The sequence below is a fragment of the Clavelina lepadiformis genome, chromosome 3 (assembly GCF_947623445.1).
Source record: "Clavelina lepadiformis chromosome 3, kaClaLepa1.1, whole genome shotgun sequence".
NCBI lineage: Eukaryota > Metazoa > Chordata > Ascidiacea > Aplousobranchia > Clavelinidae > Clavelina > Clavelina lepadiformis.
In genome coordinates this window covers 7,816,995-7,843,490 of record NC_135242.1, presented here as the reverse complement: position 1 = coordinate 7,843,490, position 26,496 = coordinate 7,816,995, and the positions used below count along the sequence as shown (strand labels likewise).

The window sequence follows — 26,496 nt, the reverse complement described above, 5'->3', positions numbered from 1 at the left end:
AGGCCTACACTGAGCAATGAAAATTTCGTAAATTAGTCCATCCGCCTAAAAGCAGTTAAGAGTTCAGTAAAAAAAACCTACTCTCCTTCAAATTTGGAAATTTTTCAAGGAAAGATGCAATGCTTTAATAAATAAAATAAGTAGGCCAATTTGGCCAGAACAAACTAACTTCCGAGCCAGCTGTTATAACGTTAATTAAACCCTAAATAGCTTAAACTGACTTTTTGCATAGCCTTGTTTCAATTTCACCACACGTATGTTTTCAACACAATTCATTATTATCCGATTAGAAACGATGGGCAAGTCCTCACCATGTCGTGTTACATTTGCAACAAGCCTGCCATAATAAGCTTAGGCCTACTATCCAACCGGTTTTAACTGGGTCAGTCGCGGTTTTCGGAGCCTGTCCAAGTCGGATTGTGATTTGTTCCAGAATATTTTTGTTTTGATTACCATAACTACATTAGACGTGATTTTTCCCGGTTACCGAAGTTGTGTTTTCGTGTTTGTATAACCGAATATTCGGTTAAAAACCTTCGTAAATTGATCTTTCCTAACTGAAAAAAGTCTTTAAAACTGCGTTTTTTAAGGTTACGCAACTTTCAAAACCGATGTTCCGTGAACGTTTTCAATTGGTCGGGTCTTGAAGTGAGTTTCGAAAAGAGAGAGAGAAAGGTTAAATATAGTATCGCCTACAGGGGCCGGCACGGATGAAAAACTACAAGAAACAAAAGGTGAAAAGAATACTTGTGGAAGAAGAGTAATTAATTAGCGGAGGAATACTGTTTGCTCTTGAAGCCAGTATGCCAAGTTACATACGTGGTGCAGGTGGATGTTGTTGACCGAGGTGGTGGGTGCTCAACTGTGCATGCTCACTGTCATATTATGTCAGTGCGTTAAATAAATATTTGCAAATAATTCACCCTGCACAGTATTAAGATTTTATCTCCCTTCAAAAAGCGCGTAAAAGTCTTTTTCGGCTTTAACAATTTTTACGTAGTTTCATAAGTACACTTCACTCACATTTTGCAACGCTTATTTATTTCACAACTTGAATTAAACATGGCATTAGAGTTTATTGCAAGGCGTCACGTGTCAACAAGGCACATAGCAATTGTTTTGCATTTCCAGTTTGGAGATGCACTGCAAGGTGAATTAATCACATCGGAACATCATTTTAGTTGCCTTCAATCCTTCATAGTTCTTAAACCCCAGCCATTCGATATTTCCTCGAGAAGTGGAATGACCCCAAACAGCGTTTAAAGTAGAAAGACGGCAATGTCCGTACCACCAGCCACCACTTCCTCCATATTCTTCAGCACAGTTGCCAGCACTGCATACACAACGTTGAAGTCAAAATAGGCTATTGAAGTGTCCGTTTTGAGAGGAAATTGAGGACGCCCTTTGTCGTCAAACATAGGCCTAGTTGAATCAGCAAGCTTACGAGTAAGTGCAAAAAAGTGTTTGAAGAATTTTAAGCATTATTTTTACACTTGCTTATTTTTTACAATTCTCATATAACTTAGCAGACACGAAAATTGAAGAAAAACGAAAGTACAATACATGTCGTATAGTATAGAGACTAATAGCATGGAAATGAGAGCGTGGCTTGTTTGGTGGGTAACATGGCGGTTGATGTAAAAATGGTAAATTGTCAAGCCGATAAAAGACAAAGCTAAGTAAAGAAAATCATTGAAAAACTCACTATATAGATTTCTAAAAAGGCAATGACAATTTTATAAGATGGTTTTAAGAGCTTAAGCTGGGTCATTTATTGAAAAAGTCTATATTTCAGTGGTAGTTGCAAGAAAATGCAGCCTATAGACCGGTGGTCGGCAAACTTTTATTACGATGGCCCAAATCTTCACTTCATTAGTAAATGAAGGCCCAATATTACATGCGAAATATACCTAATGCAGTAAGTATTACTAGCTCACTAATAATTTCAATGCACTTCTTTCTTTTTCGCAGTAAACATTATTTTTTGAAGCTTTTGGATAAGTTCAGTTAAATTTTAATCTAGTTACGTGCTTTCCACAGGTTTTAGCAATATCTAGATTCTAGAACGTGCATTGGTTTGTGCGAGCGTAGGTTGAAGTTCCACTAGCTGACTATAGCAGTCAGTTCTCACTACCCTAAGTTTAACATGTTGATTATGAAGTATGAAATTTAGATTCAGCTTTCACATTTTGTTGGAAATTATCGTTTTATCGGTACTGATAAAATAAAGCTTGAACCTCTGCATATAACTGTTTGCTGACTGAAGTCTGAAGTGTGACTTAGATATCCTTCGAACACTGTTTGTGAATTATTTAACTATTGTCCATGTCACAAATGGTAAAGATAGAGGGCTAAGGGCTAGATAGCTAGGGTAGTGAAGGATTAGCGTTGTAAATAAAAATGGACTTGTATTCTGAATATGACGTAACAATTAACCCTGGGTGAGTGGGGGTTACTGGTTGTGTTTTCCAGATGTTTGCCGTTATGGCTGTAATTAACCTCTACTTAATATGGAAAAATATCAAGAAGTGGATTGCTAGCGCTCCAAGTTTTAGAAAAAGTGCTAGAAAAAAGCTCTGAAACTATCACTCAGCCCACATTTGCTTGGTTACAGGTTACAATATGCGGCCCATTATATTTTGGGTGAAGGCCCACATTTGGGCCGCGGCCCTCGGTTTGCCGACCACTGCTATAGACTATCGATAAACGTTTTAGGTTTATGAATGCAACAGGCGAAGAAAAGCCATATAGCTTTGAAAGTAAAAAATCTGTAATTGCGCCAATTAATTTTCCTGCTTTTAAGCCTGTTATCGGTGGCATATAGGTGAAACCTATACATATACTGTATAGTTGGGACGCCAATTGCCATTAATTGCTTCCATCAGTATAACATGTTATATGCAATCTAACAACGTATAAACTATTTGTGATTCTGGTTTGATCATCATCACTATGACGATGCAAAGTGGTCCAATTCAACCTGTCAATGGTAAGTTTTGCAACAAATCTCGATTAATCTTTGTTAACCAAATACCAAAACCAAGCTTGTTTTGTTTGGTACTCGTACTTTTTCTCGCGATTCTTTTACGTGCTTCGCAAAGTGTATCGTAGTTATCCCGTCATTGCGTCTTAGAAGTCGTTTGAAGTCTTTCAAATTTAAATGAATGAAGTGCTTGCAAAACTTCTATCGCAAAACTATCTAAAGCGATTTGACAATCATGTCACCCCGATTTTTAACTTAATCTTCAGATTACCATGTTCATAAAACTCACAGCGGCTATATGGTTAAATATAGTGCAACGTACGATTTCTCATCGTTATCTCGATCACGGGTTGTAAAAGGACGATTGTTGCTATAAGTCAATGAGTCGCCTGCAGTACCACTGTATGAACCGATGTGAAGACGATAGAGATTACTTTCATCATCAATTGAGAATCCACTGTATAAAAAGAAGGGGATTAGTTCTTCGAATTAGAAAAGTTTTTCGTTCAACGCAAATAGTTTGTACAATTTTGTCAATGCATATGATGCATTCAACTTTTAAAAGGTACAATCTTCAATTCCTTATAAGTAGTGTGATATGTTACAAAGTTTTAACCAAGTAGGCCTAGCCTAACCGTTTTCGAACTTGAGTCAAGTTCAATCAAGTCAATGCTTTTAACAGTATAAAATTTACTGACGTCCACTACGCGTTGCGTTAAATATGTTATCATTTGTTGACACTTGCTTTCACAGAAAAACAATTTAATATCATACAATGTGTTTTGTTGCTTAAACCGTTATTTCTACACAGATATGGATATACAGAAAATGTATTTATAGTATCACTTATGTAATCAGTCAGTAGAAAGAATAGCTTAACATTACTTGTAATTAGCGTATTTGTAGACATCATCAAAGTCCCAAAGTTCGACCTTCAATCGGCAGTTGCCATTTTGCGCCAGTCGATAAATTGTGTCCAGGCCTTCGATAAAAATGTTAAAGTTTGTGGGCCATCTTGGGATTTACCAACATATAGCAACTAACTTATTTTATTAGGTTAAGTTGTAATTTACCATAGTAAAAATTGAATTAAATCGAATAAGTTAAAACAGTTATCATAAATTTAAATTCATTTACATCGTAAGCTAAATGACACACCTAACCAAAATTCTCCAGTCATTTGTCCGAATCCTGATTTGTAATCATTCCAATTTCTTTGGAAGTCTGCACTTCCGTCTATGCGTCTTTGGAAAACCTGATCATAAGGGAACCGTCAATCACATTTAGCAATGAGAAATGTTGCAGTGTGTGCATTCTGCATACAGTGGGTAAATTTACAGTGCATAGGAAAAAAGGAAAAGAACAAAGAAAATTAAGCCTATATAAAGACACAAACTATCAGTAAAACATCTCACAATCCATCCATCTTCACACAGCACTTCGTCGCCGCTTTGCAAAGTTTGCACGCCATTGATTGATGACGCATCACATGATTCAGGGCCAGCAGCGGGCGCTACTGCTGGCGTGGTTGTGATTGTTGATGACGTGGTTGTAGTAGAAGGAGTAGTTGTTACTGTCAATAGTTCTTCCAAACCTGTGATTCAACACATTTTTAAAAGATACTGCTATGATGTTTGATACCATGTACATAACAAGCACAGCAACACAAACTCACGTGTCAATTTCTCCATTAATTTGTCCCCGAATGACCCCAGTGAGCAAGATTCTCCTTGAATACCTTTTTGTCCAATTTCTCCAGGCTCTCCTTTTAATCCCCTGCTTCCAGCTTTTCCTGGAACCCCGACATCACCTTTGTCACCTTTCGTAACGTCACGGTTGATCATGTCATCATTACATACCGTTACCTGATATAAACGCTTGCTTTAGTTTAGGTTTTTGTCGTATAAGATAATAATTTCAACTTCTTTATTGTTACAATTGACACTGTTTATGTCAATTCGTTGTTATTTATTGATTTTGTTTGATGAATTTGTTGATCCGGTCAGTGGTGGGTTTTAAATATTTTAACTTCTGGTTCTCTCACTAGCAGCATGCCATATTGACCCGAGGCCGATACATATAGATTACAGATTAAATAGACCAAAGATTGATGTTTGGGTTGTCACAAACGAAAGTCTATCTAGTGAAATTATTCATCATAATTTTTTTCTTAATTTTAAAAACATGATCAAAAATGGTTAATGCATCATTATATTGTTAACAGTGAGCAGAATACTATGATTATGGTTAGTGATTGCGCAACATGAAGGTAATCTATTGCTATTCTGTTCAAAGAAAAATAATAACAAAAACACTTTACCCAAGGCTTTTATTGACATTCATGATTTTCCACTTTAAAATTTTCAGATAGATAATACAATAGAACTCGCATAGAACGGACAAGTCAGGACCAGGGATAATCATCCGTTATACGCGATTATCTGTTATACACGAAATTGACCTTCGACGCACCGCGCAGGCTCGCTAGTCGCTAGGTCCCTATGTATTATTTGTACAGAACAATACAGTACACGCAATACAATACTGTACCTGTATATCACAAGTCAAAGATCGCATCGAGTGTGTAAAATAACCACGTTGTAAACACGCGTGCTTGTAAGTTGTAACGTTATTATATTCATTAGGGCTATTAATACCATAATATTAGCCGCGGGAATACATTGTTCGAAGTGAAACATAGGTCTGAAACATAGTGAAACATACACTTGTTGACAACCGGTTCGCGGAAATCAGTAAAATTCCTAGAACCGGCTAGCCGGTTGAATCCCACCACTGGATCCGGTACTAACCTGCCTGCATTGTTGAGAAGAAACCAACGTCCGAAACAATGCCAACAAAATAAAAACGATTGATAACTTCATAATTTCAAGATTTACGACGCTTACTTGAGTAGTTTCGTTTACCATTTGTATGTCTATACAGATAGCATACTGCTATTAGACCAATATATATACCCACAGCAGTCGATGCTGAAGAAGAAATTTTTCCGTTCACTTGTTTACCAACCAATGCGAACAGATTCAATCTATTATGATAAACCTCTTACTTTCAAGCAAGAATATTGGAAACTACCTTCGGGAAACGTGTTTGAAAACCTGGTGATTAAAAGATTGCTAGTCTTGTTCTCAATAGAAGCATTCATAAGATCGGTTGTTGTTTTTAAATGGAAAGTATGTACTGTAATCAGTCGCTCATTGATGTAAAGTGTAAGACATAGAAATACCCGAAATATTTAGTTTAGTCACAGCTAATCCGACACGAACTCTTTTCAATCCTTCAAAATAACATGCCTCTTGAAAAGAGAATGTTTTAAAATTCCACTCCCTATGATTGCATTGATTGACACAAAGTTTGAGTTGTAATCAAAAACTTGACATTTTCTCATTAATTACCATTAACTTAAATGATCCTATACTGGATATAGACCAGTGGTGACGAACATGCGGCCGCAAATCGGTTTGACAATCGTTCTTGCATGGCGGAACATTCTGGCGAGACCAGCAGTCTTGAACTTTCTTTGAGCTGTTCCTAATCTTTGCGCAATGCGATATCAAAAGCTGATTGCACGATTGAGTCACAGCAGCATGTCTTCAATAGACTGCCGCACTCAAGCCATGTACTTTTTGCGGCCGCAGGAGCAGCTAAAACCCGCTTACTCAGCTGTAACTGACAAAGTGGCCCGCGACAGCAAATAGGTTCGTCACCCCTGATATAGATGGACCATACGAACATCAAAGAGACTTCTTTTTTCAGAACTTTTAATCTTGATATTATAAAATAGCCTTTTTAGGTTATATGCCTATGTTGTCATGTCATTGTTTTGCTTTGAAAGAAATGACTTTTATCTTGTGGCAATATGATAAGAGTTTGATTGAAAGGCGATGAACTTCACTTAGCTCGATGAGTGCATTGAGTTGCCTTGTTATAGCTTTTATAACTTGTGTAGCCGATGTCAATAATGAATAAGTCTATTGTTTTGCTGTGCAATGCAATAATCTAAAGAGGCCAAGTCATATGCAACAAGCATGGTACAAACGACGGAAATACCTCCAAATTCAAGAATTCGCCAAGAAGTGTATTTTTTCCAAAAAATGAGAAGTCCAAGTCCAAGTCCTCCCAACTAAACTGTTTAGACAGTAACGGTCCGCATGCATAGCTACGCTATAGCTATATGAAATGCGTACATCTCAGAAAATACTTCCAAGGAAGCCGCGCAATGGCCTACAACAGGCCTGGCCAACCCGCGGTTCTTTGCCCGGTATTATGCGGCTCTTTCGTTCATATTGAACCTCCGAAAGAGAGCACATTTTACCCGTTTTAGGCAGATAAATAATACAGAAACGTAATCTCTACTGGCTAATGTTCAATTGATATTAGCTAAATAATGACTATTTACATCAGATTTCGACCCAGAATAAAGATGATGAAACTGAAACAATATCTGATGCAGTATTATGACGTAATAAGAAAAAGCGTCATAAATCGTAATGTGTATAATGTGGCTCTTTGCGGTTAACACAGTAAGAAGTGAGGCTCTTAGTCTCTGACTGGTTGGCCACCCCTGGTCTACAACGTTATCTCGCATCATGGCACATAATGGACTATTTCGAGCTTGACAGTATCCCTAAGTTGTAAAACTTTATGCAACCAAAACAATTTCGAGTGTACAATACGTATGAATCAAAAGAAAACACAAAAAATCCCCCAAAAACAAAATTTCTTTTTGATGAGAATCTCGTAATCACAAAATGCCGATATTCCATTAAGCCAAAAACGCGGAGAAGACGTAAACAGGAACCTAGAATTACTATATCTCGTAAAGTGTGGTAAGGATTTCTGTATCAAAACTTAGGATCCAATGCATGAATCCGATTTCGACAACGCCACTGAGTGACGAGTTAATTGGTGACCAACTTACAGTAAGTGAATCCATCGGCAGTAAGTGCTTTGTTGGATCCACGCCAAATTGGACGCTATTGGCAAACAGAAAATTTTTTTCATAATCTAACAATAATATGCTATAACTTTTTCCAGTGGTAAAAGTAGAATAATTTTTTTACCAGATCGATCCCGGGATTTAACAATCAGGTCCCGCAATCTCAACCCTAACTCTAACAAAGCAATCAAGACCTTGTTCACTTTTGCCCACCCTGTATAGTTTGCATTTTGAAAACATAAAAAAATATTATTCAAAATATTTCCACAAACGTTAATAGTAATTATCTGAGGCGTTCCTTCACCCACCTCCAAACAGAAAACGGTCGTTTGGTGTATGATTTCCTTTCGGTGATACAGTGATAATTGAAAGGAGTCGCAAACAAGAAAATGTGAGGAATGAAAACGAATGAAGATTTCGAAATGCCTATGATCACAAAAATCTGGTTTGTAAGGGGGATCACGACCTTTCCGAAATACGCTGGTACACTTGATACATTGATTTTCTGAAATACGTGGAATGAATTCACTTTCGATGCAAGTGAAATAAAAGTGTTATTGTAGCCTAATTACGAAATGTTTAAAATCATTGCCCACTGTCGTATTTTGTATTATAATCATCATGAGCACGCCTGCCACAAACATGCTTCTATAAAAAATGAATTAACCTGTATGTCTAAAATGGTTACATCATTTCAGGTAAAACGTTTGATCAATGCAGAATTGCGCCATATCACACTTTGGCAGTATAGAGACTAGTTTAAGTAGGCTACATCATCTTCATAATTGCTACAAATTTTTCATGCTCACACTTAAAAAATACAGCATTGTATACAAATGTACACTGTCCAGGAACATACATAGTCACGATAATTTATCGGCTTATTAATAGTACGACTCGGTCTACTTCGCATCACTCTAGGACTATTATTTAACTTTTCCTCGGACAATTTATCACCCGGTAGATTATTTTCATAATTACCACTTTTTCTGCTTGTGTTTGCTGCTTTAAATTAGCGGGACACATGCAGTAGTGAAGTAAAAATTGTTTTGCAATCATCAATCTACATTTTTGTTGATGAGCAGTGGGTCACGAACCAAGAAAGGTTGAGAGTCACTTGGTTATAGGCCTAATTAGGTCCATATACCCCTATCATGGACCTAGTTTGTTAAAAAACTTTAAATGGGACAAACTTTGTGTGATATGCATTGGCAGTTACGAAATATAATTCAAATTGTGATAAGCTAAGATAATGATTCGAAAGTTGTTAGGACATATCCCCCCTTCCTCTTATCCTCATTCCAACGACGCCATCGCTACAACGATAAAGGGCATACAAATATAGATTTCTAATAGTTCTATAATAATTCTATGGTTGGATTATGTCTAGTGTTAGTAGAGTAAACATAAAAAATTTAATTGAGTTATGTTGTGCTGCGGCCGTGCGGTAGGTGTAAACGCACCTTTACTGATAACCGTAATAGGCAGCTTTTATTAATAAAATTAGGTTGATTGACTTATGTCTTAAGAAATTAAAAATGCTTGGTGTCAAAATACCGAACTTACGGAGTCATGCTGAGAGCCTCAGCCGATTTTATTTAACCGTTAGCTGGCGTTTAGCTGCCATAAGCGCTAATCATTATCATTCCACGTTAACTGCAGGCCAAACCGCTGTTTATTGTGGAGAAATGTGATGACAAGGGTTATATTAGCAACTTATGTCATGCTAAAGCACAAAATTTATCAGGAAAACGAAGTATTCAAGCATCAAAATGGTTAATACAGCAGCTGTCTTTGAGTCATTACACTACCAAAAATTTTACTCCGTATAATCTCGCACACGTACGTTTTCGGCTAATGGCTAAGAAAAACTTTAGTCATTGAGCACTCTTGGCCGCTAACGGCGACATTAGCTGGCTTTTTTTAAGCCCGATGTCTTGAAAGGCTTCCTTTCGTGGAGGGGTTCTCTTAACAGGATTTTGTCTGGTCGAAAGCACGAAAAACCTTTGAGGCAAATTTTCCCAAAATATTCAAAAAAAAGGTTACGTGACTGATGATTTTTTCCTGAGGAGTAAACGATAACGACAATGGCAAAATGAAAGGTTTAGTACTTTAGTTGCATGACTTCAAATCTAGGCGTACGCCACAATTTCTCTTGTAATCTTTTGGTCGTGAGTGCAAGCGGCGGTACTCGGACTCACAGCCTTTTTTGCAGTTGATGGCATGTTTACCAAATTTCTTGTGGTAATAGCACAGTCGCTTTGCTGTTTTGGAATTATGCAGTCAACCAGGGGTAGATGCTGGCTGACTAGGTGCAGCGTTTGCGTGCCTGCAGCCATTTTCTTAAGGTTTAACTTTGGCGACCGCCAAGAAGTTTTAAGAGACCGCAGTTATGTTATCCAAACTATGAAATGTAGGGAAATTAACCATAACTGCTTTAACAAATTACTTATTATTAATAATGCAGATTTTACAAAAGGGCCTTCAGCGGTCTAAAATTTCCCGCCGGGCATCGGTTAAAGCAAGGGTGCTCAAACTCTTTTCACCCAAAGTCTACTTTTTAAGTAGCTAACCTCCCGCGGTCTACCAGTCCGTGTCAACATCGTAAACCCACACACATCAGACGCGGTGTTTCTTACTTGCTAATTTAAAACGTTTTCAAGTTCTCCCATAATATGGGAAGCCACATTGGGCAAAAGTGAAAGCCTTAACGTGTAAGGTATTTGGTTGGCCAAGGGGGACAAAAACGTAAAAACATGCAATTACGCGTTAACAAAGAGTGGAATGGTGGGTAAGGATCGTTGTTGGCCAAAGTGGACAGAAACGTTTCAGTGTGCCAAGGCTGGCCGCTTCAATGTACTTGCAGACTGGGTTTAAGTTATAGGCTGTAACTATATGTAATCCATTATTACCCCCACAGGACTTACAAAGAAATAAAATGTCTCCTATAAGAAACAATATTTTGGTGGTCCGGAAAAGTCTAGAACTTGTTCTATTCGCCGATGGCTTAAAACTCGTTGAGAAGCACTGTCCTATACGAAAGCTGTCACGCTCAGATCAGTAAATACCTGTGCCGTAAAAACATCAAAATATAAACAACTAAGTGCATGGCAAAATAGTTTGCTGTTGTTAGAAAAAAGTTCTTGAAGAAAATGAAAACGTATGGCAGAAATAGAAACAAAAAAATGCTGCTATAAATTTTCCAGTAAGTGGGTTGTTCAATAAAAGCGATTGGATCAGGAGATATTAAAGACTTCAGAGATGAGTAATCATCACCGAGTTTAAAGATTTTCTGAGTTTTAGTGTAAACTTTCTAATACCGTATCACAAGAAAGTTCATGTCAACTGAAAAGCCGTATTGAAATTAACGTTACTATGCCCATAACACAGAGGTATTAACCCTTTGCGGTCCAATTTTTTTTTACCGTTTCGGTCAGTCCAGGTCCAATTTTTTTTAATGCATTTTTGGGTAGTTTTATATGTGTAGAGTACGGCTGTGAATTTTTTTTGTCGAAATTTTTTTAAAATTTTTTTTTTTAGCGTTTTTAAAAATGCTACTTTTCGCAATTTTTTGCATCATGTATTTTTTGATTCTGAAGCAGTTCTTTTGCTAGAGTGCAGCTTGTATAAAACCGGTCTGTGTATACATGATAACCACTTGCTCTGACTTTTGACAGCAGCTTGCCAACTAAATGCATCACGATTCTCGATGTAAACGGCAGATCTTGACGCGACAAATTTTCTGTAGTAGTTTTTCCAAAATAGGGTTCAAAAGCTGAGATATACCCAGATTCCGAGTCAGACAAGACATACACCCGAAGCCCCCATTTGGTAGGTTTTTGGGGATTATAAGTTTTGAAAGCAATACGCCCTTTGAATCCAACTGTGCTTTCATCAACAGCAATGTTTTGCCGAGGGGTGAAATTCCGAAGGCACTTCTCTTGGATGCAAGAAACTAAATTTTTCATTACACTTCCACGGGTTATAGGTGCAGTGGTTGGTTCCGGTGACTTTACATGTAGCATCCAATGTATTTGCAGAAAACGCCTACGAGAAAATACATCAAGAAAAAATGGGCAATATTCAGTCCATTTTCTACTGAAGTAGTCCTTTATTTCAGGTTTTTCTACCAAAGCCATCTTCAGTACAACTCCGAGATAAGCCTTCAATTCAGGCAAAGTTAAATCTTGCCAACCATACCATACAGAATTCTTTACAAATCTTTTTTGCTGTAGTCGTATTGTTGCATATGCATTTGTTGCCACCAAAATTTCCATAAATATTTCATCCGACATAAAATTTTGAAAATATTCCAATTCTGTTTCTGGGATCTTTTCCAAGTTTGGTCCCACATCAGTAGCTGTAAATGGGTGATGAGGAAAATCACTGTCATTATCATGCCATATTCTCCATCCATTAGAGTCTACAACATCATTAGAGGTAGATCCATCACTGTCTGAGTGCTCATCTGGATCAGAGCTCCCATCATCACTCATTTCCATATCTGAATCAGAAAAATCACTCTCTTCATCAACCTCCATGTCTGAATGATTTTCATCTTCAGAATCAAGCATTTCAAGTACATCATTAGCACTAAACCTTCTAGCAGCCATTTTACTATAAACAATCCAATACTATTTACTACAACTCTCGTCTGCAAGGTAGTAATAAAATACAATAACAAGCAAAATTCATTATTGCTGAGTGCAAGAATTGCTCTTGCCTACCCCAGTTTTACTAACTGTTTTCCAGTTCCAACTTAACTTCAACTTAACATAAGTCAGGGGAAAACCCTAATAAATACCATCTACTATGTTCCAAAATCGATAAAAAATGTTGTAACATTCTTAGAATGTAGGTAGACCCGTAAAAACCGCTGTACACAAAAGTCATCCTAGGGATGTAGGTGGACAGCATTACATAATTTTGTTTATCATCCCAGGGATGTAGGTGGACCGCAAAGGGTTAAATGAAATCAACAAATGACGTAAAGTATGAGGCAAAATGTAATTCTAGAAAGTTTCTGATAAAAAAAGAAATGATTACTTGGTGTGGAGTGCTAAACCACCAAGAACCAACAATTTCGCTTCCAGTTTGAACTGCAATCTGCTTCGGTTTGATATCGGCTACAACACTGAAGCCTAGGCCTACTTACTGTATTGTTGTTACCAAATTTGCTGCTAGTTGTCCAACAAAACGCAAACCAACTTTAGTTGAGTAATGTCTGGAGTACAAAGTGGAAGCTCGTAAACTTCGGTTAAAAACGTTTCTTCCAGCCACATTCGTAAACGATTTGTCTCGTTTTACAGATAGCGTTTTATCAGAATGAATAGATCGGTTTTTATTTTGATGAAAATTTCTAATTTTTTTTGTCTTGTACAAGTGGATCTTCTTTGATTCTTCTATGTATTCTGGTTTTGGAGATGAAATGCTATTGAACTCGTCGTCTACGTTTTGCATGTTTTTCTGTAAAGGCTTGAAATTTGCGGCGCAACAGGAATGGGCCGTTCCTTTCAACCTTGTACAGTCTGGTAAAGATAAGCTCCTTTGTGGAACATTATTCAACGAAAATGTTGATTCCAAAGTCTTCTGCATTACAATGTCCGGCGCTGGTGAAATTTTCAACTTTTTTTTTCTTGAAACAAGCGATGCAGGACAGGAATTAAAACCACGTTTGTCGACAGCTTCACTGACAGTAATGTACACTGACTCGAAATCTGCGGTGCTTGTTGTACTTGGCTGGCCAGGTTCATCCAGCAATTCATTTGTCGAAATAACTTCGTTATCTTGATTGGATGAGTAGTGTGATAGTCGAAGACACGCACAAATATGTCGAGTAGCTGGCCGAAGAACAAAATAATAAATCGGTACAACGGTAAGTCCAATTACATTAGAAATTATGACGGCAAACACCAAAAGCAGTGCGATATCATTTGGTATTGGAGGTTTGACATTTTCGCCTGACATATGAATGGTCTGGTTTGACTTGGTGATATTGCTCGTTTCTAATGTTATGAATTTTGGTTGAAAGTAAAGCTTCAACGTTTCCAAAATGTTTCCTCCTCCGTCTCGAATGTAGAACCACAACAAACAAATGGCAATATTTTCAACCAGCATACAAAAGTAATAAATCATCATTGGATGACGGTGTTTTGACTGTGGGTGAACGTTGAGATAGCCAAAATTTAAGCAAAACCTAAAAAAGGAATAACTAGTATCACTTATTCTGTTGGATTTAAGTATATAGGCCTAAGCCTAGATGTAGTTAAATGTCTACCCAAAGTTTGCATATGTAGCCTACTATCGTCTACTTGCAAACCGCATAGCACATGTAGTAGGACATGTAACACTGATTCTATTTCATTTGAAATGTAGTAGACAGAAAAATATGTTTAGTAAGCCTAAGCTGATGTGCATTGGAATATGCACTGCATATTGGAATGAGACAGTGGCCAAATCTACTCACAATGATAAACATATGCTTACCCGATCACTATGTCATAGGCATATTCCCTTAGCTTCGTGGGACAAAATTTTGTTTTCCTCCACATTGTTAGCAACGAGAAAAACAGCCAGTGTGTAAAAAAGAACACAATCCATGCCAATACATTAATATGAAGAAGTAGTGCATGGGACAGAATCTATCATATGAAGAAAAAAGCTCTTGTTGCAGATCTTAAGGCTGTACGTAAATCAAACAGGCCTATAGCTTGTCCGCCATATAGGCATGACTTGAACGCCACATTTTATATGCATGTTGTCATAAGATCTACTTTACTCTGATTTGTTTGACACTAAAATGAACTGCATTTTCACTTAAAAACGGTCGCTAAAGAAATACCTTTCGAGTTTTTGTCAATTAAGTCAGGTTTTTTTTAGATTTAGGATTTCTTTAGCAGCACTTTAAGCCCGAACAGAAAATCGTTTTTGTAACAATTGTACGGATAGCTAAGGATTTGCGTTCAGCATTGTGTGCCAGGCGTCCCATAAAATGGAAAATAGAACCACAGGTTTTTGTTCCGTATTAAAGTGAAATGCGACTAGTAGGTATTCAAAAATGGTGTTCAATGTGATGTTGGGTAGGACAATAAAATAAGAAATTGTTTGTCGACCGTAAGTTCGATGTGTGTGATTTACGTGACCATGCTTACCCGAGAACTCATTGTAAGGCCCCTGTAAAATCCTAACGCCAAAATTCCAAGAATAGACAATTGCCGTTTTCCTTTGATCATATCTCTTTGCGACATTTCTTGACCAATAAAGGCTAATGCTATGCCCGACATTGATGCCAAGCAAAATATAACTGCAAAGTAATTGTCCACGTTTAAATGAACGAAATAATTGCACAGTGATACGGACTCTGTACAATTATAGACTTAGGCAATACACTACACTATTATATTTTCTTTTTAAGCGGTTTCCAACAAACACTAAGGTAGCTTTAGGAGTAATAAGTTGATTAGTGCATGCAAAACTTTTGTCTTTTAAGTTATAGGCACTAACCCATAGACTGTGGTAGGCCGATATGCGTGCAATACAACTTACCAGTAATTGCAGGTACGGTTTGCAACTCGATCATGATATAAAACTGCAGTATCAATTGGGGTGAGCTCTCTAGAAATGCCTCAGTCATGCGCATAAAATTGATGTCATATAATTCGGTTAGGAACTAAAGAATAGATGCAGTTTAGATAACGGTACTCGTTTTAATCTAACAGCGTTATTCGTATTCATGTAGTATATATTTTTAAATTTATATTTTTAAAATTCCTATTCAACAAAAGCTCAATATGAACTACATGTGTTGTAATCAAAAGCATAACTATACCAAGTCATCGTAAAACTTCCACCAATTCATGTGGCCCATTACTTCCTGTTGTCTCGATTTAACTCCATAGTACAATGCGCGGGAATATCTAAGGAATGTTAGTGTCTGATAGTAACAAAGATACGAAATACAGGAGGCCTGATTTAGTAAGGTTAACAATGATCAGCTTTCGTTAAACACCTGTACACTGGAGCGATTTGCAAAATGTGTGACATTACTATGCAGAAGTACCAACAGGGATTGGATCTGTGACTGATCTGTCGTTTCCTCTTTTCTATTTTGTTATACTGAAAATCTTCAACCTCCCACCAAGCGGAAAATGTCTGAAAGATAAGTAAAACACCTATAGATGTGTAGGACAAGTTTCACACATTTCAAAGTTTCATTTCAATAATAAACTTTCACTTGTCTGTTATAGCCCAACGTCTCTATACATTTACTTACTCTATTTTCGCAGAAGTCATTTGTAATGTTTTGGTAAATGTAGCCTAAAAGTAGGAGCGACTGTACTGTAATAAACTGTGACATCAAGTAATAAAATGTGACATCGAGTAATAAAAATAACAACAAACGATTAAGATTGTTTGAATACGTAAAAACTTTGTCTTTTAAGAAAAGATTACAGACGACAATTATTTTTAGTTTCAGGAAATGATTGAAGTGGAACGTGAAATGCTATCATTATAAAAAAAATAGGTATTAAGCCTTTACCTATACGTCACAAATATTTGTAATCTACTTTTTTGTATTCTTTTTCTTTTTTGCAGGCATACGGGTCGAAAAATAACATTTCTCTGATTTCGTTAGACTCTTAACGTATAGGGATTTAACAAACCTGTTTAGACATACGACATAGTAAAATATTGACATACGTGTAACTTGTGAAAATAGGTGTTTTGCACAAAGTATACTTTTTTAAACATAAGTAATATGTTAAAAATCGATAGACAAAGAATTTTTCTTCAAACTTGTGAAAGTTCGATTACTTTACGATATGTAGTTTTTAAGTAATAAGCGATTAAAAACTACTGTGCAAGGTCGAACATACGCGGTTAATGTCCAACTGTCGCTCACCCAGGTTGGATTGGATTAATTAAAGTCCGAAATAAACCAAAATAGTGATGTAACAATTTAAAGTAAATATAGGAAATTTTACTAACGGACTTATAGCGTCATTCTTGCTAATAAATATTATGCGTATATATACGATTGGTAGCTAATCCTGTATATTAGTCCTATACTATATTCGTTATATGTAAACTGGTTTCGTGTAGTAAAACCACTTGCTGTATGGTGTATGCTTACATGCATGATGAACGACGGGAAAATGATCGCAGCTACAGTTAAGCCGAAATAGAACAGACTGTCTTCTTCGGCAGTCAGCCGATCCAAGTAACCAAAAGCATTGACCCAATCCAAAATAAGATCAATGAAGTGTAATGTAATTCCTCCTAAGAATTGCAATAGATTTACGTAACAGTAAATGCTAAATCGTTAATTTGAAATAAGCTTTATAAACTATAGGTGTTAGTGAAGACGTAGACATTGTCTGCCACGATGTAATATTTTTGAGCGAAATTCCTTCGGTCACTGATTCACATTAACTTATTTATATCAAAAACACAAATGGTAAACAAGTTTGCTGAAAGCTTATCTTAATACTTACCTAGTCCAAGCAAAAAATTTACGATAGTGAATCTGCTCAAAATAGCTGCTTTCCAACTAAACAACGCAATTATGGTAGCACGAACATAAGACTTTGTCGGCGCCTAAACAAGGTAGATTGCATAAAACTCTGATATGAAATAAAACATCGGGAAAAATCGTTTTGATACTAATGTATGCCTACAAACAAGAGGATAGTTTTAATTTACCAAGCATTACTTATAATTTAAAAAAATTTAATTTAGTATAAACAAACATGAACCTGGTCGTTTGAAGACTGGTTTGAATTGAAATTTATTTCAAAATTAGTTTCTTCTTCTTCTTCTTTTCGGACAACTGAAATTTATTGCAAAAATTTCCTTTAGGCCTACACATTTCTTTTCTCAATGAACAGTGTTTAAGTATGATCAAAAGGCTAACCAGCTTAAAAAAACTGCTTACACTTTTCGTGATGCAATGTCCTGCCTTCGCGAGTAGGTACTGAACCGGACACATCTCGTAACTTTAAGATTCTGAAAGAATTTTCGCAATCAATTAAGAGCTAAATGTTTAAAGGTTTAATACATCACATAACATAGTAAAAAGTTATATACGCTACCCAGGCGAAATTTGAATAACGAAGCGCAAGTAACATGTAAGAAGCATAGAGTTACTATTTATCATATACCTTCCATCATTAACTCGGGCATAAACACCATAAATGCTGGCAATGGTTTCTTGACTTCCTTTCCAAATTTTTTTTGTCAGCAAACCTGATAATCGACGGGATTTCTCTGCACTATTCTCGTGACTACATTCAGGTATGGACAAAAATTTTTGCTCCATTTCACACCACAGCAACACTTAATATTTTAATGTGCTAATAAACTTAATCTTCCTGACGTATTTTGAACAGCACTTTACCTTTCGTTATACTGTCGACTATAAGTAAAAGTTGCAAACGTTGTAAGCCATAAACTCATAAGATCTACAGATCTACATAAGATCTACAGCAAGTATTGAATCCATCTTTTAAACAAAGTGTTGAGTTGCGCAGCACAAAAATGTTGTTTACGATTATAATCAAGCTAATAGCGTTTCTTGAGCAAAATATGCAGGAAACGCATTTTACTTAAAGTTATTACTTTAATAGGCTACTCAGCAGCTGGCATCACGAAATGCTGAATCCGTTCCTCAACACCTTCTTATCGTAACACAGAATAGTTATATATCTTTAGATTCTCCCTGAATTGCTTTAGATTGATGGTTACACTTTACAAATAGACTTAAAATGGGTAAACAGACAGTAAAGGGTACTGATGGGTAATTAGCAATCGGTTAAAAGGTAACTACATAAAGTTATGTGGAACAGTTATATCAGCGAATTTATACACCTAAACGTTCGGTTTTGGTTGTAAATAGCCTACTTCTGAGTTCTGACCAATACAAAATCTATTTTTCCTGTGTGTTCGGTAAGCTTTCGACTTTTGTGGCTACACCATGTATCTTATATACGTTTAGTCATATAATTGTAAATTCTATACAACAAGTATTCAAGCTCAGGTTTAAATATTGAATCCACCTTTTAAACAAAGTACTCACAGTAGCAGACTTATTGCTAACAAATGTAAATAATATCTCAACAGCGTTTTTTATGTCTGAATATTCAAAAAACGCATATGCTGCAAAAAGTAGAAAATTTTACAGTCGTCATCACGATTGCTAATTTTAACGCAGAAAATATCACGAAATGCATATGTTTTCTTAGTGTGCATTTGTGTAAGCTCTATATGGCGTTTTCCGGAAGAACTTTGATGTAAGCGTGTTATGCAATACAGGTTACAAATAAGTAAGATATAGGTAAAAGCGATAAAAATAACAACATAATGACATTTCATTAATACCAATTTTGTTAAATTAACTCGGAAGTTACGTCGGGGACGAGTAAATAAAGCTACTCTCGTTAAAAAGCTTATTCATATTGTACTAAAATAAATGCTCAATATCGAAGTGATTTGTTTAGTTTTACAGCTAGATGCCTTGATTGAACAAAACGGTGCCACCTTACAGGTAGTCGTTAATTTATGTTACAATTTTAATTTTTATCAAATTTATAACCCCAGAAATCTCTTTTATCATCATTGTTTGGGGGATACAATTTTTTCCAAAGACTGGGACCGACATTTCTTGTCACATAGCTACAGAAAATATTTAATTGAGATCTGTAATTCAGCACACAATACTCTATATTAAGGACTCCATGCATACCTTTAATGGAAACAAGTTAAATACACTCTGGTATAGCAATCATTGTTAACTGCGCAAAAACTAGCATTCATTACAACTGTGCAACTCAACATCTTGCGGATACACCTATCCGTTAACTGGAATTTGGAATTAAAATAGCTACATAAGCAGAGCGTAGACATTTGGCTTTGTTAATAAAATTCCTTGATTATTTATGTTAAAACAAAGCAGTTTTTGCAAATCCGGAAATAGAAAGTTGTTGGACTAAAGTCTAAACAAATGTGGCAGTTCTGTGCTTTTTTCCCTCACTGACAGTGATACTGTCTTGCGGACAAAATAAGCGTTTGGATTGGTAGGATGTAAGAACATACTGTAAAATCGCCGTATAGCGCCTGTTTGGTGTCGCGAAATTTGGTCATTGAAACCGTCAGGAATTTGACTTTTTCAGTTATCATAACCCTAGTCTATCTCCCAATTATGGTCCTCTCCGTAAATAGGTTAATCTTAGCCTTTTTGAGTCATCAACGTGTGTAGCCGGCTTTCAATTAGTTTTAGTTTTAAAAAATATAAGCCCTGGGCTAGATTGTTTGTATCGTTGTTTAAATTATTTAACCTGTGGATCGAGTTTAATGAAACTTTTACATCTTTATTGGAGCGGCAATTTGGACCACTGTGTTGAATAGGCACTTCAGTACTTTCACCTTGGGAATGGCAGCAGCTTTAGCTTTGTTAAGCGCTACAGAAATGTTTCGTTCCAACAAATGGCATAGGCCTAATCCTTTCCTTAATTGTTTGCACTAACTATAAAGAGCGTCTGGTGCTATAGAAAGCAACTTTTAGATTTATTTTGCACGAACTCGACCAACAAAATGGCAATGTGGAATAGACTTTCACAACAGAATCATCAATTTAAGTCCACCAAAAACTTACAGAGAAGCTGATGTCAAGGGAACGAATGTAATGCCAATGTTTAGGTGGAATGTAAAGCATCTGTCCGGGTAATAAAACAAATTCCTTTGCGTGCAATGTGTCGGTTTTTTCAAACAAAGGAAATTTTTCAAGATCTGGGTTTTCCACATCGACTTGGCTGGTATTACTCAGCACATCTTCGTGAGGATATAAGGCAGCAGAATAGTCTGGGTCATATAAACGAACATACTTTCGTCCTACAACCTACACACAGTTTAAAATATGGTTCATTTTCTGTGCAAGAACAAAATTTTGTTTTTCGATAAGCTATTGATCGCATTTCATGGCATACGTAACGTGCAGTTTTTCCTTAAGTAGCTCAAAACTGTGCATACATTTTTCGATGCACCGAAAACAGTTCACATGTGCTAAATGCACGCCGCATATCTTTCAAATATCGCGTATACATCATTTCACCTGGGCTAGTAGATTATGCTTAGGATCGTGATGACAAGGCGACACTGTTCCCTTTGGACCAAACCAAGCATTAATTGCCACATCTTCATCTGGATCAAAGTCAACATCTCGGGAAATGCAGCAGTAATCAGGGATGCTTATGTCTTCACGCAGCTCAGGGATCTAAATAAAACATCATCCTTCATACTTATAGGTTAGGTGGCATGAAAACGAAGATGCAGTAAGGACAAACAACGTTTTAATGCATCGTCATTTTTACTACTCAGCAGTGAAAAGTAGATCATAAATTAGAACAAAAGTACCTGATCAAAAAGCTGGTGCTGAGCTAAATAGCCTTTTGTTTTAGGTTGAACAGGTTTTATGTAACTATTGACAAAATTGTCAATTGTCATTAATTTTTGCCCCCATTCATCATCTGTATACCTTGATCCTATCTCTACTGGAACCGTTCTATACCCAGCAATCCTGCTGATGTAATCTGGGCTGTTTTAATAAAGAAATATCAAAGTCCTTGAATGTACAATGTAAACCTGAAGAATATTATTCTTTCTAGTTCCTTCTAGATTAACTAAAGGAATAAAACTTAGTTAACATTATGTCAAATTGTCATTTTGAAGAATGTTTGCTCGGCATTGGCAATATTTCATGATTAAAAGCTATTTCTTGGTTAAAAACAAATTAAAACACTTATTTCAAATACCTCCATTTTGTTAATGCAGGCCAATGCTGTACACAGTCTTCTAGGATAACTGGCGTACCAGTTTCCATGTACAATTTTTTAAAATAAGCCAATGATGGACATTTTATAACAGGAATTGCAAAACCAGTTCGCAACCTAAGATCATCAAGGGGACTCATCTTCAGCCTTTTAACACTCTAAAATAGTTTGAATTACTTTTTATCATTCATTGATATAATTATGCCTAACTTTTAAAGGTGTTTGTAATAATTTCTTACCAATGGAAAAACCTTTGTACTACTGTCATCCTTTGGTTTTGGTTTGTATACTGATATCATTTTATAGAGAATTCCATTCAAGATCGAAGTTCCCATAAGTAATGCCATGTCACACACACAACATATTTCCTAAACGTACGTTGGATAGTCGTTAGTGTAACATTTATAAAATGGCATATGTTTGTTCAATTCTTTCTTTTTGGATATTGGTAAATTATTTTCACATTATTGAGGAAATGGTTGTACATTCTAAGTATCGCTACATGGAACATACCCCAGGTGTTGAAGAAGAGTCCTTTGATTCTGCAATGCAAACTGCCTTAAACAACGATGCAAAAGAGTATACAATACGCCATCCCATGGGCACATCTTTCCAATGGCCTGTGTTTAACATTTCCCAAGCATAATCTATTACCTAAAACCAAGAAGTCAAATCATTTGTTTGAAGTTAGGAAAAAAGTGGTTGTGGTTTTACAATTTAAGACAGACATCATCATTTTCATTGCTTCAGTAACAATCAAACAAACAACAAGTTTCCAAATTTAACATTATTCGATTTAAAAAACTGCCTTACTTCTTCGGTTGTGCTTTTGGCTTGGTCAAACTTCTTGTCATATAGCAAGTTGCAGGCCACACTAAGTTTATGTTGAACAGCTTTGTTAATCGGAGATGACGACTTTAGCTGTGACCTTACATCTTTCATCATTAAAAAAGAGTCACAGGGTAAAAGATCCATCGTCATTTATCAAAAATGTAGTTTAAAAATTAATGCAATCCGCACAGAATGTTTTACATCTGGAGATTTGAAGTCTTTAAAATATAGAATGCTTGTTTGACGAAAGTTTTATAATTTGCTTTTCAAAGCTTAAGATTGAGCTCCACCAGAAATATAATTTCCTGATATTGTTGCTGAACTAAAGTCAAATCCTGGATGATCAACTTGATATTTTTCCAGAGTTACTTTACGTTGCATTTGATCAAACGTCCACTCATCCGGAGCAAACCTTCCATCAGCAAATAAAGACTTCCAGCATGCACCTATGAATATAAAAATGGAGGATCATCTAACAGTAAAAAATGTGATTTTGGTTAAAATACCTTACGCTGCTGTTTAAAAAAACCTGTTACACAAATCAAAGATCAGTGTGGTTCACTTCTAGGTTGGGGATGACCCTTACAAGTGCTGTGCAATGTGAATGTAAGTTTTAGGTCATGACAAATGTGTGGGTTCTGGCTCCGGGCTGATATGTAATTTTGCACTATTTTACAAAGTTATACCTCACTTGATTAGGTGGTTTGTAAGAAATGTGGATGTTGAGGGTGCTTATAACATGCTTAATCTACATGTACAAATCTTTAACAAATGTTATGGGGCATTTTTGAGGGTTCCATGACAATTAACCGTGTGCGATTGACCGCGAACAAACTAACCGGGGACAACTGACCGTGACGTAAACTGACCAGAATCAAAATTGACCGGGAGGTAAATTGACCGTGCAAGGGCTGAATTATTGTGTTTAAGTTGATGGTAGTATATTATATTTAAAGTAAATATTTGTTCGTATTTATTTACTTTTTTTAACAAAATTTATTTTTATTTCAATACAAATTAAAACATTTATTTAAATAAACAAAAAGACTTCTGGAAATACGAGTAATACATTAAAACAACTTCGCTGCAAAACACATATGACACTACATAATAAGGGCACTAAAATTTACACAAACTGTTATTTGACAAATAAGGAAGTTTATTGCACAAATCGTAGGTTGTAGGCGATGCCTCTGAGAAAATCTAATATGTTACGGTTTGCAAAATCTTCATCGATGGTTTTAAGTCGCCGCTGAACGACTACCTATTTTATACAATTGTACGGTTAAAATGCGGTTGATTTGGGTCGCCGGCCAATTTGTTGCCGGTCAGTTGATCACGACCAATTGTCGCCGGTTAATTTGTTCACGGTTAATTCACGTGATCCCATTTTTGAGTAGGCCTATACAATCGATGTTTTAGTAATTTACCAGCACTGATTATATCCAAAGAAAAATGCGAAGTAATTGACTCTGCATATCCCTAGTGCAATGCTTAAAATTGACTACAAACCATCCTGAAAAATTATTTCATATTACATTGGTATCAAAATGAAGTGTAGATTTCTTGTAGAAATAGTACATAACAAGCTCAAGTTGATAAATAGACTAATGTGAACAGTCACTTTTATCAGTCCCAATTAAAATTATTACTGAATAGGAATCATGGAAAAATGAAAGCTCAGTGACAATTAATAAATATAATTTATTTGTAAATGGCGTCCTATTGTGTTGCATACATCATAGGTAGTTTGCTAACATCTGGCATTTGGAGTGATCTAAGTTAATACTAAGTGACTGCACTCGGACACAATGATCAATCCAGCACCTGGTCAAATCCTTGTATAGTAACATGTTTGTCCCAGTCATGGGATCAGTTTTTTTTTTAGTCTCAAGGATGATCGTGTTACTGAGTTTCTATCAAATGTTATTACGGATAGTTTAATCTCCTTTAAAATAAACAAAATAAGTATGGATACTGTATTCCAGTGGCATAACGTTAAAAATATCTAATACAGTAACAAAATAAACAAACCTTTTTGAAGAGATTTTGTAAGCATTATAATACATATATTATACACAATATATGTCATGTTATTACAGATAGTTTGTTATTGACTTTAAAATAAACAAATATACATATATATATATATATACTGTATTCTAGTGGCATAACATTAAAAATATCCAATAACAAATAATCAAACCTTCTTTTCGAAGAGATTTTGTAAGCAATATTCTGACTAATTTGTTGTCCTCAACACTCCAAGTCGATTCATCTATTATGATACTATGAGTGAGATCACCATCAAGAACTTCTTCTTTTTTAATGAAGCAAGATATATGAGTTGGAGTTATTTTTACACTGACATCTCTCCCTGTAAATAGAACAAATATTTAATGGTTACAACATAGGTAAATCATATAAATTTATAAGAAACAAATACTGAAATCATTATAGTTGAGATGAAAGCAGGCTACGATTTGTAACTAAGGTCTAAGGTGAACACGTGTCAACTTCTAAAAATTGGAAATATACACTAATCACAGATTTCAATGTTTTTGTACTTAAAAGAAATTAATCAGAAAGCAGTGAAGTATTGTATAATATTGAATTAATATTGTACTGCTAACAGAATAATGAATAAAGAGAGTGACTATTTTACCAGAAGTAGGTCACATAGTTCCTTGTTAAAGTTAGATTCAAAAGTGAATGGGTATGCAAAAAGTTGATTTTAGCTATTCAGTAATTGAAACTACATTTAGATTTAGGTTACTATTTATGTTATAAGATTTAAATTAGGTTAACATAAAACTGTAAAAATAGCTTTAAATGTACGAATTTTCCCTGCGAAATAGTGACAGCCCAAAATAATTATGTCCACATCAAAAAAGATGAAATTTTATAATCTACTGAAATCCAATAAAAGTTCAGTAGAGACAAAATATGAACATAATGTCAGTTAAACTCAGTGGACTTACCTCGAATGTTAGAGTGTGTATTAATTTCTAAAATAATTTCCTCAGCAGTCTGATACCATTGACCCCAGTCAGTCACACAATTCACAACACCACTTTTTTCATCAAAATGACTAGACATTGAAACAAATCTGACAATTGCTGGAGTAATGATTCACTTAACCACCAGCAACCTATTGAACCTAATATATCTGAACCAGTATTATATACATAGGTCCAACAAACCAAATTTTACTTAGCCGATTTGTTATTATCGTATGGTTTAATTTTCATTATTGGCTGTGGAGGAACAAAAATTAAATTCTAACCACATAGCGTGATAAAATAACAACTCCATCAGCAATCAATGAACGGGAAAAATCACCAAAGTCCAAAAATTCTCGGCTGTGCTCTTGCAATACTCTGCAGTCTGACCTCGCGCAATTAACAAATTTCGCATTTCGATAAGTTCAAGGCCTGCCTGCTATGTTGTCACATGATTTTACTTATCATAGCAATCTAATTAGGTGAACGCAAATAGTCCGTACTTTTATCCAACCAACATTGTTATCGGTAGGTATGGTATGATAATTGAGTCTTGTGGCAAGAGCACAACAGGTGCCCAAGAGCCCAAGAATACGTTATGACGCCACTGGTCATGCAAAGAGAAAACCACAGAACAGCATGTACACAATTTCATGTAAATTTTTAAAAATTCATACTTGAACGACTGATCGATGTTTCAATTAATCTATTGATAATAATCTTTTCCGTACAAGGCAAACGATTTTTGTAGGTGTTCAACAAAGTAAGTCTGTTCATTCGGGTATCACTACTCGTATTACGTAAATATGTTTTTAGCCTGCGTAATGTAGAAAAAGACGGTTCACTAGTACACGTTGTCACTGGAAGAGTTGAAAAAGTTTTGAGTAATGTATAAAAATG

General features: G+C 35.8%; 4 protein-coding genes across 4 annotated transcripts; all 4 read right to left on the bottom strand.

Annotated features, from left to right (window-relative positions):
• Window positions 1-927: 927 nt before the first annotated feature.
• On the bottom strand, window positions 928-6,041 carry LOC143450680 (ficolin-2-like). The gene is made up of 7 exons (XM_076951325.1): window positions 5,794-6,041; window positions 4,659-4,848; window positions 4,399-4,577; window positions 4,142-4,238; window positions 3,869-3,965; window positions 3,306-3,440; window positions 928-1,333 (listed from the first exon to the last, which is right to left on the bottom strand). Exons 1-7 carry the CDS (start codon window positions 5,908-5,910, stop codon window positions 1,156-1,158), a joined length of 993 nt encoding a protein of 330 aa, XP_076807440.1. The 5' UTR covers window positions 5,911-6,041; the 3' UTR covers window positions 928-1,155.
• A 6,782-nt stretch (window positions 6,042-12,823) lies between these two features.
• On the bottom strand, window positions 12,824-18,346 carry LOC143449384 (uncharacterized). The gene is made up of 11 exons (XM_076949563.1): window positions 18,101-18,346; window positions 17,875-17,945; window positions 17,696-17,769; window positions 17,435-17,537; window positions 17,074-17,219; window positions 15,949-16,091; window positions 15,769-15,856; window positions 15,486-15,609; window positions 15,092-15,243; window positions 14,427-14,581; window positions 12,824-14,136 (listed from the first exon to the last, which is right to left on the bottom strand). Exons 1-11 carry the CDS (start codon window positions 18,256-18,258, stop codon window positions 13,092-13,094), a joined length of 2,259 nt encoding a protein of 752 aa, XP_076805678.1. The 5' UTR covers window positions 18,259-18,346; the 3' UTR covers window positions 12,824-13,091.
• A 2,134-nt stretch (window positions 18,347-20,480) lies between these two features.
• On the bottom strand, window positions 20,481-22,744 carry LOC143450375 (bifunctional peptidase and arginyl-hydroxylase JMJD5-like). Its single transcript, XM_076950893.1, has 7 exons — window positions 22,577-22,744; window positions 22,277-22,417; window positions 22,003-22,131; window positions 21,746-21,921; window positions 21,348-21,528; window positions 21,046-21,207; window positions 20,481-20,832 (listed from the first exon to the last, which is right to left on the bottom strand). Exons 1-7 carry the CDS (start codon window positions 22,742-22,744, stop codon window positions 20,569-20,571), a joined length of 1,221 nt encoding a protein of 406 aa, XP_076807008.1. The 3' UTR covers window positions 20,481-20,568.
• A 123-nt stretch (window positions 22,745-22,867) lies between these two features.
• LOC143450376 (nudC domain-containing protein 2-like) lies at window positions 22,868-26,132 on the bottom strand. The gene is made up of 3 exons (XM_076950894.1): window positions 25,576-26,132; window positions 24,801-24,971; window positions 22,868-23,040 (listed from the first exon to the last, which is right to left on the bottom strand). The coding sequence occupies exons 1-3, from the start codon at window positions 25,691-25,693 to the stop codon at window positions 22,868-22,870; spliced, it is 462 nt and encodes a 153-aa protein (XP_076807009.1). The 5' UTR covers window positions 25,694-26,132.
• Between the last annotated feature and the right edge of the window lie 364 nt (window positions 26,133-26,496).